Source organism: Tinamus guttatus, unplaced genomic scaffold (assembly GCF_059628265.1).
Source record: "Tinamus guttatus ecotype Peru unplaced genomic scaffold, ASM5962826v1 Tinamus_guttatus_pri_ptg000030l, whole genome shotgun sequence".
NCBI classification, from domain to species: Eukaryota; Metazoa; Chordata; class Aves; order Tinamiformes; family Tinamidae; genus Tinamus; species Tinamus guttatus.
The window spans coordinates 3,088,152-3,102,022 of record NW_028288564.1 but is presented as its reverse complement, the minus strand read 5'-3'; the positions used below and the strand labels follow the sequence as shown (position 1 = coordinate 3,102,022).

Sequence of the window (13,871 nt, the reverse complement as noted above, 5' to 3'; positions counted from 1 at the left end):
ATGAGATGCATGTAAGTAACTCTTTAGTCCTGCATCCACTGAGAAACAGAAATACATCATTATATTCACCCCAAATTCTTAACATTTTTTCTTCTTAGAAGTCTTTTGCATTCCAAAATAAACTCATATCTGTTCATAGATTTTTCCTTTTTCTAAGAAACATATTCATTTGTCTTCTCTCCCCTCATAACAGTCAGAGGAAGGCATAACTGGCTGTCTGCAAGCCAGGAGAGGTTAGCAAGAAGCACTGAGTTATTGCTAATCCTTTTCCTGGAAAAAAAAAAGGGGAGGGGGGCAAACAGCCTCTCTACATGAGTTAATTATGTTGTATTTCAGAGAGAAATAATTACTGCATCAGTATAGTGGAGTAATTATATAAGCAGAAGAAAGGAAATTCATACTAAACTTCTATTTACCCTTTTGTAGATTTAACTAAGAGCATGCCTGATTTGGATCAGCCAGGTCCTTAAACGTTTTGTACTTCTCCCACTTGAGGGTTGTGAGTTGACCTCACAGGGCTGGAGCGATTTCTAACCCACCTAATTGCCCCAAGCAGTTAACAGCTGCAGAATTCAGGCCTTCACAACTCCTGCTCAGCTGTCCCTCAGCCTTAAGGCAACTTCAGGGCCTGGGGTTGACCTGGCTAGATGCAAATGCTGGCTAACTGTAAATGTTGGCATTTTAGGTATCTAGTACTATGTGACATGAGATCTGACCTGTAGACTCTGTGTCACGTCTGTGTGGATGTCTGGGATATCCGATAGCATCCCAAAAGAACGCGACAAATATGGGCAACTGAATGGAGCTGTAAGTGTCTGCAGTGCAGGTGGCTCCACCTGACCTGGTCTACTCCTCAAGACCACGGAGAGAGCCAGGCAATTCTCACACGCGGATGATCTCGATCTAGAGAAGATCTACGGTGTGAGCAACACAAATGCACCCCAAAAGGCCTTTCTACTGACTAGTGGTGGAATTTGGTTCCTACATTTCACTATGCTGTGTACCTAAAAACCTGTGCTGCTGAGCCCTTAATTTAGAAAGCAAAATCTGAAGCTGAACCCTATCCTAGAATGCAGTTCAGTTGCCTAAAAATAATGTGTATGAAATGATGTCATGTTTTCACAGAATCACAGAATGGTTGAGGTTGGAAGGGTCCTCTAGAGATCATCTAGTCCAACCCCCCTGCTCAAGCAGGGACACTAGAGCACGTGGCATAGGGTAGGTTTTGAAGATCTCCAGGTGGGTTTGGAAGATCTCCAGAGAAGGAGACTCCACAGCCTCTCTGGGCAGCCTGTTCCAGGGCTCTGTCACCCTCACAGGAAAGAAGTTCTTCCTCACATGGAGATGGAACTTCCTGTGTTTTAATTTGTATTCATTATCCCTTGCCTTGTCACTGGCCACCACCAAGAGTTTTCAAGAGATCCATACAAGGCCCAAGGTCTACACCAGGCTGACACATATCCCTGGTCATGGAAGTCTGGCCGGGAACCCTTGGGCGTAAAAAAAAAAAAATGCTTCCAGGTAGACCAGGAGCCCCCTGTGCCTTAGCAGTGCTGAGTCACTTAGCCCTGTGTGATCGTGTCATCTCCCGGGGCGCTCTGAGGACAGCACCTCGGCACGGGCCCTGCGCAGGCGGACGTGGTGCTGCGTGCACGGCCGTGGACACTGTGTGCCTGTGATGTCCATGTGGCAGCTGCCGCTCACCTCCAGGCCTCATCTCTTCTCTAGTAACCTAATTGTACAGCAGGACAGGCCCCGGGGGACACCTCTCTCTCTGACCAGCCTTGCCCAGGGCCAGCGAAGGGCCGTAGTTGCTCCTCCCGGGAAGGTGTCCCAGCCCCCCGGCCTGGGTTAGTCTGGCTCGTGGCACTCCCAGTGTGCGCACTGCCACAAGCTGTGTTAGCACAGAGTATGAACCTCAATGTTCACCTGATGCTGCCACCATGGAAGATCCTAGTCCCCTGCTGAATCCAGGATCTCACTGTTTTCTGGAAAGGATCAAAGAAGGCCTTAAAAAATAAAAACAAATCACATAGCTGCTGGTAGGAACACCTCAGTTTACTTTGTGCTTCCTTGTACACAAACAGAACTCAGAAAAATGCAAGCAAGAAAAAGGTGACAGCAGGAATTCATTCTGACAAAGATGTGAGCCAGTTTTCCTTTATTTACCGTGGCATGTGCCAACACCACTGCCTTTCCTTTGCTGGTCAGCCCAGTTGCTGGTAACCACAGTAAGGAGCCTGCCTGCTGTCAGGTAAGTGAGTGCAGGGGCTGCCGGTGGTGCCAGCAGTGACGCCTGTGCTTGTCCTTCCTGCCAAAAAAGAGCATGTTACGTAAGCAATTCCAGGCAGATTGATGGACGTGGTGGATGCAGTTTGCAGTGGGGAGGGTAGGGAATTAACAACCAAATGCTAAGTCCCAGCCGCTACTCGTAGAGGGCATCTATGTAGCCAGCAGATCTATAGCTCTCCAGCGCTGCCTCCAGGAGAGCTAAGGGGCATGAACAACCTTCCCACCACTGTCCCCATTCTCACCCTGCGGCGCTAGCGCAGGACGGAGTCTCTTCTCCAGAGGAGTCTGGCTCTTGGGTCCAGGTCCTGTTCACTCAGAGTCCCGTGGAGAAGCCGGTGCCGCAGCACAGGGACCACCAGGCCTGTGAGGCCGCTGGCCGAGTACCAGCCCTAGTGCTCTACGTGAGGACCACTTTTGTTTGGTTTTTCTTTTTTTGCATCGTTAGTGCCCAAGGCTGCTTTGTTTACTTGCCCAGATTTTTCATTTTCCTTTAAGTGGGTCCATGGTTACTATTCTTTGTTTTGCTTTCTGTTTTGTTTTTTAATTCCAGACACTTTAGGCCTGAGCCTGAGGGGAGCTGAGCACACAACTCTTCTGATGAAGCCCATGGACTGGCATGTGTTCGCATATGAGGGGAGGAGTGAAATCCTGGCCCTCTGAAATCAATGGCAAAACTAGGTTTAAAGTAGTGGTGGGATTTTATCCAGAACATTAATCCCTTGGTGCATCCTTTGGATTTTAACAATCTGTGCTTGTTACTGAACGTGGGGTGCTTCCTCAAGTCTATCTATTTTTCATGCCTTTTTCAGCCAAACCCCCTTATAACTGAGACAGCCAAAGTGAAAGATTTAGAAGGGGATACATGCCTACATATATATATTTTTTTTTCTTAAGAGGAGTCTGCATTTGGCACAGCACTAAGACCTTGCGTTTATGCATGTACTGTGTCTCCAAGATAACTTCCAGGCATCACTGTGAAGTTTAAGTTATCAGCTACATGTAACCTAACCAGCCAGGCAGGTACAGCGAGGCACTTGGGAAGCCAGAGCATCCTTTCCTGCAGAAAAAGCCCCTCTGCTGTATTGCTTAGCTGTATGCACAAATGCCTATTAAAAATTCCTTGGTTACAGATGTAATCTGTCTTGTTTCACTACATCCTGTAACTGCTATACCTAAGCACATGCTTTATTACTCCAGTGAGTGTTGTGCTGCAATGCATTAGGAGTTTAGCTATCATCAGACTTATTATGTAATATGAAGATGGTAGACACTTGAATCAGAGTGCCAAATGGATTGCAATCCTTTACTGAAGATGCTATTTTTCTTTGTCTATATACAGCCTGCCAGCAATTTTCCAGGAACATCATCTACTGACGTTTCTTTATCAGAAGAAACTCAGCCTCCATCTCAGTCCAGCTCCAGCTACGGTCTTCCCCCCAATGCTCCATCCCTCTATGCATCAACCTACTTCCTACCTGGAGAAAAGCCTCCACCATACGCACCGTAGACCAAAGGATTTCTTTTAAGTAGTTGGTAGCTCCTCTTAAGTTTTGGAAGCCCTGTGCAGGGCAGGCAGGCACCAGACTGGTCGAGGATCCCACCGCAGAGTGTGTCACGGCCACTGTGCTTTAACCCTCAGCGCTCTGTGAGCTGAGCACAACCCTGGAGACGTCAGGGCAGGCTGGGGACACCAGTCACCACTTACTTTGCCTGCAGTCAGCTGCAGTTTTGCTTTTTGGCTAACATGAGTGAGTTTCTTCCTTCTCCTTATAGTGCAGAGCAGCTTTTCTTCCTGAGGAGAAAGGAAGAAAACACTCTGCAAATGTGTTCTGTCATCACAAGCCGATATAGAGAGGTTTTAGTCTGTGTTGTCTAAGTAGGTAGTTTGGAGCTGAGTCAATCGCTCTGCATAGGAAGAGACCTGGTGTTTGTTTCCTTGTATTTATTTAATAACCCTTTTTCAGTGAAAGTGTTGTACCAATAAAAGAAAAGTGTGGCAACTATTTTACAATAAAATTTACTGTCTATATTTGTATTGCACCTAGGGCTGTGTAAAGACAGGAAAACTGAAGAACAGAGGTAAAGTGTCCTACTGAGTATTTCCCTTTTTCATGTTCCAAGCCCAAAGACTAATTTTATTGGGATTTTTTTCATCTGAATTGTGTCACACCAGTGTGCTATAGATGCAATTTCCAAACAGAAATTTAATCTATACTTTTTAGTCTTGGAATATATTCCTGTCAAGTCATAACCACTGCGTGTTGATCCCAGTTACTTATTTACACTAATCTGGACCTGGTTGAGTAATGTTACAGCCACCGAAACAGAACTGATGAGGGCTCAGAATTCTCTTCTGCCTTTCACGCAGCAGTGGCTGCACAAGGATGAAATCCCGTCAGGTCACTGCGTCCCTGCACTGTTTGCAGCTCGCGGAGGAAGGGTGGAGCTGCTTGCTGTACACATCTCACACTCCAGACAGCAGGGAAACTACAGTGAAACAAAGGCTGAAGAGTGAAACAGGGAAAGGAACATATTCTAAGTAGCTGCTTCATAATATGAAATAATAAAAAACCTCATATAAACAAAACCAACCTACTTGACAGTTTCCTTTGAAAGGAAATGACACCATCAAACCAGCTGAAAATAGAGAAATGATTGGAATGATTGTTCCTTTACATAATACTTTCTGCTTTTTGAGAAATTTCTTTTAATTCACGTGCTGTACCTCTATTTATAAAAAGCAGATTCAATACTAATACAGATAAAAATCAGAGGCTAGTTCCTATGGGCCATAAAAATCTCTTTGTTCACTTAAGACATTTTAGGCTGCTAATTACAATGATTTATATGAGCCTGGTAAAAGAAAACAAACAAACAGGAGTCATCATATTTTTGGTTTAAGCAGGAGTTTTATCAATCCAAAATGCTCAGTGTATGCTGAAAACAGTACACACCCTGACCATGCACTTAATGGAAACGCACATGCACATCTTCTTGCTTACTAGGAATACTACCAGGGGAACTAACGCGTTCCCTTTGGTGACTCAAAGCCTGGAACAGACTTGCTCCCTTGAGTTGAGTACCTAGACTGCCTCCAAAACAAAAATAAAATAACCTTTCCCTTGGGCTGAAGCACAAGCGTTTGAGGGGGAATGGACGGGCTGTGTTTATCACTTTCTTTTTTTTTCCTCTTCTCAAAATGATATTTTGAAGCAGCTGCCTCCACTATATTAAAAACAATAAAGGTTGACGCAGAACAAGATCCCCTTTCTGTAATTCTCCAGATTTACAAAGTCTGGACTTTCTTCTAAATTACTTTTTAGGTTAGGCTTTTTGTGGTCTGTACAAAGTATATATGCATACATACACATACGTGCACAATCCTAGAGCATTTTTTACTTTGAAAGGACTATAATTCAATTTTTTAACAATTTAATACACATAATACTAAGTCGGAAACTGCAGATGACTGCCCTGTACCACAAGATTCGCATTTCCAGTATTCAAAACAATTCTGGACTCTTAAATAATACCACTTACATTAACACAAAGGTCAGACATATTTGTGATGCATTTATGCCAGATGGTATTTTTTTGGGAATATCACAGAAATGCCAGGCATAAGACTATTTTTCTAGCATGGCTCCTTTGCAAAGAACGAAGTCTAACACAGGGTTTGTTTCATCTACTTGGTTTAAAAAATGCTAGGTGTCTTCCAAACTTGTGCTGTTTTCACTAGACCTGCTTCAAGCTGAAAAGATGGGAGATGCGTTTTAGAAAAGCATTACAATAACAAGGAAAAACAAACAGAAAACAAAACACCACAATGGGGAAGTGCTGTTAACCACAATACCTTCTATTTCTGCTCTCGCTGAAAGCATGAAATTGACCTTTTCTAGGTTCTCTGTCGTATCAGAAGTCAATCCAGAGACACAGGTCTAACAGAAAGCACTCACAGCAATAACTTGACTTCTTTTGCTAAAAAGAAAAGAAAAAAACAGCAAGCAAACCCCAAATTCCAGTTTCTCCTGGGTGCATCAGTAACTCTCTCCCTTTATATTACTGTCTGGTTAGCAGAGTTTCTATCTCATCATGGAAGAGTCTTTGCAGAGGTCCTTCTGCAACTGCGAGGGCCAGGAGGCTGGAGGCAATAGGGCGCCCTGGGCTTTTGTGCCCCGCAGTGTTACTGCTTGGGCCGTGCAGTGGAGGCCTCACGTCACGCTGGCTGCTGGCTAAGGCAGGAGCTGCCTTTTCTGGGCTGACAAAAAGCAGCGACTCTTGCCAGGAAAGCCTCTGGGGCCTTCTTCGCCATCTTCCATCCTTTCTTCTGGGACAGAAAGCCGTTCCATCTCCATGGCTTGGTCACCAGTGCAGGTTTATATGTGGATAATTAAGTTAATCTGTCACTTCAGTATTTCGCTGGGCAAAACACTACACAGAGTGGCTAGGGACAATTTATAGAAGACCCTGCAGAATTAAACCTCTTCCATATTAAACATCTGAAACAGGATATTCTTAGGCACTCGGTATCAGGATTTCCCCCACAAGAATATATATGTCTCTCAGTTTACTACTCTAGTTTGAGACAAGATACCAATAAAGCAAGATTTCAAGTGCCTCTAAGCATACTGGCAAAGCCCACCCCAGCTTTGCAAGGAAGCTCATGTTACTAGCTCAAAAGTTAGATGTTAGAGCTTTATAGCTCTGCAACCATTCCCAAGTAAATCCATGTGCATATTCTCACCATGCTGCAATTCAGGCTGGCTTCCTTGCACAATCTCAAACCTCAGTGCTCCCATTAGCCTCACAGCGAGCAAGCCAACACAAAAATTAAACAGCAAGAAAATGTCATCACCACATAATATTCCCTGATTCTTGACACCTCATCATTTGCTTCAGTGGTTATTGACACAAGACCCAAATGGTTTTCAACTTATTGAGTTTTCTTCTAATTGTTTCCTGCTGATCCAAGTTTGTTTTCCATTTTCTGTTGACTGAGAGCTTTTATAAAGGTCACAACTGAACGCATCTGAGGCACCAAAAAAAGAAACTGTAATAACAGTAATAATAGCAGCAATGATTTGCTCTCTAGCCTGGTGGATATACAATACTGGCATAAGGATGTAAAAATAACCTCCAAACAAAAAGAAAATAGGAAAAAGTACCTCCCAACATTATTGTCTCCACCTCAGGCACGGCCTGACTCATTATCCCAAAATTTCAGAATAAAGAATAATCTCAGCACAGGTAAATTAAAAAGTTGTATGTAAAGATTTTATTCTCTCATATTTTGTAAATCAGAAAGCAGTGTTTGGTAATAAAAAATAATACAGCATTATTATTTTCTTCCAGTCCACATTCATATATTACCAGGTTTCCCACATTACAGATAAAACTGTCTCTTGCAGTCTAAACATAACATCCACTTTAGGTATATTCTGTACTTTTGGCTTATTTAATATTAGTCTTCTGAACTATTTACAAATATATTACAACCTTTAAGCCTCAAAGCAAAGGAGTATTTCAATAATCGATCTGACGTAAGGATCAGTAGCTCCTACATAACTTCAGTGTTTAAGAGAAACTATACACGCAGTGCAGTAGGTCTGAATAATTTATATCTTAAAAAAAAAAGAAAAGCTTTGAAAGTTTCTGAATATAAAACTTTCGCATTGCAGTGGTACCTACTGACCCGCCTCAACGGGAGGACAAGAGTGTGATGTGATGTCACTGTGCTTGTAAAGAGCCTCATCTAAGTCCAGTGCCTTGCTGCCCAGCTTCACAGTCATGCAGCCGTGGTAGAACGCAGTGACCGGAGTTGAAGTGACAGGAACATCTGGGCAAAAGAGGAGACAGACATTTTTGAGGACTCATTGTGAATAAATACTCGCCTCACCATACTGGGGTGATCATCACTTTGGGAAATTCAAATTCTCCTCTATCCTGCGCTGGGATTTCCCTCTTCCCCAGGACTCCTCTCCCAAGTGAGCAAGAGCGAGCCTCCAGCTTGAGGCAGAACAGCCTCCTCTGCTCCTCCGGGCTGGGCCTCTGCACCCATGCCAGCCCCCAGCACCGACGGAGCTGGGCTGCACGTGTATGCACAGCCTCACCCCGGGCGAACTCTGCGTTTACACTGCTTTTCCATGCCACTGTTTTTCCGCTTTCCATCTCTGAATCCTCCATTTTGTCCCTAATAGAGCTGCTCAACCTTCCTCTAACCATCAACCCTGTTGTTTCAAAATATTTGCTGAAGGGTTATAGGAAGATCTTAACAACAAGAAGGCCTTCTCCTTGCACAGAATCTACCATTTGCGGCAGCCATCATTACTGTTCTGCGAATATGCTGCATATCAGCTCCAGGAGGTTCCTGGCATTCATCAGAAAGGTGCTGGATGACAAAAATGCATGCAGTAAAACACAACATGAACATTTAAAGTAACTGTCCCTTAACCTTCCCCAAAGGTTGCTAGTTTACTTACAGCTCAAAGCCAACACAGTCAAGCTGGTTGTGCAATGGAAAGCAACGAATACTGCAGAGATTATTTAATCTCAGAGTGATTCAGGTAGCTAAATAAACCCCTTATCTCTACCCTGAATCAAGGACAAATTGAACAATAGGTTCTTCTGTTAGTCTGAGATCATATGTAATTTAAAGGGTCCTGCCTGGGGACATGCAGGGCCAAATTCAAAGCTAACACAAGCAAACACAGCTCGCAATGATGACAGACAGACTCTGGAACTGCAGACAGAGGATCTGTAAGCGTGGGATTTGCATACCACAATAAGAAACTGTAAATTCTTCACCTTTCTTAACACCATAAAGGAATGGTTTGTTACTTCCTTAAAAAAAAATGATTTCTTCTCTTTCCTATTCCTTCCACTGGTTACCAGATTTCACCTGCTTTTTTACCTCGTACTGAAGAAGCGGACATCAATGCTATAGCACCTCACAGGAATGTAAACAAACCCTTGTGTTCGGAAATCAGCAGTGTTGGCTTAATGGCTTGAAAACTCATCTAAAGGATCATGCAGATTGCTATGTGTGTTACATGGATTACTGAAGAGTGGGGGCTTTGAGATGGATTTGTACAATACTTCCAGAAAAAAAAAATCTTTGTCTTGTCAGGTCAACTCAGGTCAAATATTTATTTTTCTGTTATAACTAGGAAATGATTTGTCTCAGAAACGTGGTTCTGTAAATACTCAAAAGTCTTGTTTAAAGTCTCATTCATCTGGTTGGTATACAAGTTGCCTGGAGAAATACCTATGCACCGTGTAAAACTAAGCAAGTTAGGATTAATCTGCACTGAAAATACCACAGAAAGGTAGCAAACACATACATGTCCCCTCTTACTTCTGAAAACTCTTAAATGTTTCTACCATGTCTGCAATATTATCTACACTTAATATGGGACATCCTGCATGTTTCAACCCTGGCTTATTTCTTTATTCATAGTAAATGGAAATAAGAGATTAAGTGTGATTTTGCTTTTTCCAAAAGGTAAGAAAGCAGGTGAAAAACAAAAACAACCTAATGCTATCAATATCTGAATGAGAAAACAAGGATTCTCAAGCTCATTTCAATCTGACTTTTTGGTATAGCTATTTTTCGCTAGAGCGAAGAAACTAAACAGTGCTAAAATGTTTATTAATCTGGAAAGTCAACAAGATTTCTCAACACAAGCATTGTGTTTCTCTCAATGACCAAAGCAGACCACAGGCAGAAATGTCTTTTGCTAAGTGGTTCACATCAAAGGGGGAAAGTAGCTAAATCTAAAGACGCCAGCCTGGCCTAAATGGCTGCAACTACAATAACTCACATGTAGTTCTCGCAACTGCCACAGTTAACCATAGAGATCTCAGAGCTACAGAGTGGGGCTTGTTTTTGAGCTGTGAAGGTCTCTGCCCTGCATTTCAGAGCTTAAAAGAAAGCAGTTTCCATCTGTTGCTTGTACAATGCCTGCTCGAACAATATAATCCTGCAGCAAGTTTGCTGATGATACAAAACTGGGAAGTGTGGCTGATAGCCCAGAGTGTTGTGCTGTCCTTCAGAAGGACCTGGACAGACAGGAGAGTTGGGCAGAGGGGAAGCTCATGAAGTTCAACAAAGGCAGGTGCAGGGTCCTGGACCTGGGGAGGGGACGAATAATCCTTTGCACCAGGATAGGTTGGGGGTGACCTGCTGAAGAGCAGCTCTGTGGAGAAGGACGCGGGTGTCCTGGTGGACAACAAGCTGACCAGGAGCCAGCAACGTGCCCTTGTGACCAGGAAGGCCAATGGTACCTGGGGTGCAATAGCAAAAAACATGGCTAGCAAGTTGACAGAGGTGATGGTCCCCCTCTGCTCAGCCCTGGTGAAGCCACGTCTGGAGTAGGTGTTCAGTGCTGATCTCCACACTACAAGAGATACCTGAAGCTACTGGAATGAGTCCAGCAAAGGACTACTAAGATGATCAAGGAAGTGGAGTATCTGTCCTGTGAGGAGAGGCTGAGAGAGCTGGGCCTGTTCAACGTGGAGAAGAGAAGGCTGAGGGGGATCTTATCAGTGCATTTAAATATCTGAAGGGAGCGTGTCAAGAGGATGGGGCCAGACCCTTCTCAGTGGTGCTCAGTGACAGGACAAGAGGCAAAGGGCACAAACCTGAACATAGGTTCTATCTGACCATGAGAAAAACTTCTTTACTGTGAAGATAAGAGAGCACAGGTGCAGGTTGCCCAAAAAGGTTGTGTCTTCATCCTTGGACAGATTCCAAAGCCATCTGGACATGGTCATGGGCAGCCTGTGTTAGGTGAACTTTTTTTGAGCAAAGGGGTTGGACTAGATGATTGTTAAAGGTCCCTTCCAACCTCAGCCATTCTGAGATTCTCATATTCTGTGAAAACATAAAAAAAACGTGGCAGCCCCTTGCTTGTGCACTAAGTACCTGTGCCCTGTCAGGAGGAAATATGTTATTAATTGTGCACTGGTGTGATGAGTTCGAAGAGAAAATCAGCCAGGGAGGATCACCACACTGGGCTTCCCAAGCTTCAATGAAACTGTGTGAAGCCACCAGAACTAATCATTTTATGGAAGAACCTTTATACTAAGAGATCATGCAGATTTAGGAGTCAGACTGCAAGATTTTAGAAAACAAAAGGGCAGAAACCCTTAGGTATGTGTTTTGAGAGTCTGGGGAGGAGGTGCTGTGCACTACGGCATTAACCACGTAGTACTCAAAACAGCCTCCTGAGCCAACTCTGAGACTTCCTAACAAAACAGAGACATATACAAAGACTTCAGAGGGACATGGACGGGAACTGAGATTGCCCCAGGAGAAGCACTTAAGCTAAGAAAATAATACCCACACGTTCTCACATAATGAACATTTATGCATCCCTGTAGAAACCTACAGCACAGCTCCTACAGATTTTATGGCTCTAAGACAAGCACCCTGCTTATAGCTACCCTTCAGAAAAATCATTATGTAAAGCTGACCAAACACATCCCCCTTTCTATTTTTGCCTCCATCTGTCCTCAGGAGGACAGAAGCATTTCAAAAAACCAAACAACAGAAAAAGAAGGGTAAACCTGCTCAAGCAGGAAAAAAAAAAAAGAGGAAGATGCTCCTAGGTGTAATGAGCACAGCAACTATTTCCTGATTGCCAGCTCAGCGAGGTGAGGTGGGATCTGTATGCTGTGCCTCTGCTGCAAACCTGGATGCTCACCTGGCAATCCTCCCACGTACGTCTTCACCATTGACTGCAACGAGTTCTCCAAGACGGAAAGGCTCTCCTCTAGCTCAGAGGTACTTAATTCACTCTCTGCAGCTTTCTCATCTACAATCAAGGATAACTGATCTTTCTTGAGGAGGATGTCCACAGAGTGTTCCTTCTTTTCACAGAGATTTATTGCCAATCTGGACACAACCATGTTCTCCAAGGCTAAGATGATAAACTGAACAGCAGAAGAAAGAGGAAAAGAAAAAGGGATTGAGCTGAAACATACCTAGCCACAGCTTCCCAGGGCCAGGATGAGTCCACTGTGACCTAGTTTACAAAGAATTTGCAGAACCACCCGAGAATTTGCCTTGTTATTATTGCTGATCAGGCTTTGAGCTCATTTGCAAAACCACTTAAGCAGTGGGACTGATTTTTAGTTACAGCAAGACCACTGACAGCAAGACCTAAGACTCCTTTCCTCTCAAAAGGAGTTCTTAGTGAGTCTTAAAGAGCTTGTTCCAACTTGCACTGGAACTAAACAGAGTGAGACTGAGATACTTTTGTGCAAGTGAAAGTTGGCTCATGAATTGCAGTGGAATTACTCCTGATTTGCACTCATATAATGGCAGAATCTAGCCCTATTTTATGAATATCAGTAAATGAGTAGCTTGTACTCCATTGTAACTGGTCTTTCAGAGCACGTGAAGTAACATCTAAGCCTGTTCCTTAACTACCTTGGGACTATCACTGATGGGTTCCAGAGTTTGCAAATTCTTTGCTTATGGCATTAAGTTTATATGCCAGAAAACTGTAATAAATAAATAAATAAAAAGCTTGGAAAAGCTTGGATTCAAGATACCAGTTCGACCTTTTACCTAGACCACATCTACCAAGAGCTCCTCAGTAGGCCTTAGTATGTACCCATTAGAAGCAGAACTACAGTGTTAGCCAAGCATCTCATCCTCAACCCACATCCTGAACTGGTTAGTGCAAATAAGCACAGAGCTTTGGAGGCAGCAAACCTGATGACCTGATGTTTTTTGAAAATACATTGAGTTTCTAGGGAATAGCAACGCTTCTGCTTTGGAAAAGACACTTAAGTCTGTACCTGTTGTTTAAGTTTCTTTGTGGAGTGATAGTCAACCAAAGATAGTGATAAAGGGACAGATGCTTCTTCTGTAACCAGAGCAAAGAGCACACCAGTATCTGTCGCTGGTTGAATTACAGCATTTACTTCTATTCTCCAATCTGCCTTTGTTTCATTTCCAGAAGAAGGTTGCACTGTGGGAAAAGAAAAGCATGGCAAGTCAAACATAGGACTAACAGGTCAAGTGGCAAGTAGTGTAATTTCTGCCTGCACAAAAGGAGAGATGGGATAAGCATACAGAGAAATTGCTACATATCTTTTATTGTAAAAAAGCCAGGGCACATGGACATATAAATGGAAAAGAAAATGAAATCAGCTTTTTTTTTTTTTTTTTTTTTTTAACTTCCACATTCTGCTGCCTTTCAAGTAAAAAATGACAAGATGAAGCTTTTTAATCACAGAGAGAGATTCAAATTTCCACGGCTGCCAATCCATCATACTCAAAGAACTGCTGCAAAATAGGATACCAATTTTATATCTTTCTTAACTGTCAAGAGATGATTGAGGGATCTAAGTCCAAATCTGACATACAAGAAACATTTCTACAAAAGTCTGTATTAAACTGAAAAAGGATCTAACTATGCCATACTGATCACCTAGTCATTACCTAATCATGACTTATCACATGCTTGGGATGCTTGCTCAACTCTGAGCTTGCTGAACTCTGAATGTTGGAATCCTTCTTATTGAGCCAATGTCCTTGGAATTTAAAAAGTAATACTGGCTACAAAGAA

General features: G+C 43.2%; 3 protein-coding genes across 3 annotated transcripts in view; 2 read left to right on the top strand and 1 right to left on the bottom strand.

Annotated features, from left to right (window-relative positions):
- TMEM255B (transmembrane protein 255B) overlaps nucleotides 1-3,799 on the top strand; it is a 68,042-nt gene extending 64,243 nt beyond the window's left edge. The window contains exon 9 of the mRNA XM_088530543.1: nucleotides 3,632-3,799. Within this exon, the coding sequence (XP_088386669.1) occupies nucleotides 3,632-3,799 (168 nt within the window). The remainder of the gene's footprint in view (nucleotides 1-3,631) is intronic.
- CDC16 (cell division cycle 16) overlaps nucleotides 1-13,871 on the top strand; it is a 441,073-nt gene that overhangs the window by 144,599 nt on the left and 282,603 nt on the right. The window lies entirely within an intron of this gene.
- Nucleotides 7,545-13,871, bottom strand: part of GAS6 (growth arrest specific 6) — a 40,480-nt gene continuing 34,153 nt past the window's right edge. Inside the window, exons 13-15 of the mRNA XM_088530254.1 lie at nucleotides 13,099-13,271; nucleotides 11,997-12,225; nucleotides 7,545-8,128 (exon numbers count right to left, since the gene is read on the bottom strand). Of these exons, the coding sequence (XP_088386380.1) occupies nucleotides 7,977-8,128; nucleotides 11,997-12,225; nucleotides 13,099-13,271 (554 nt within the window). The 3' untranslated portion in view covers nucleotides 7,545-7,976. The remainder of the gene's footprint in view (nucleotides 8,129-11,996; nucleotides 12,226-13,098; nucleotides 13,272-13,871) is intronic.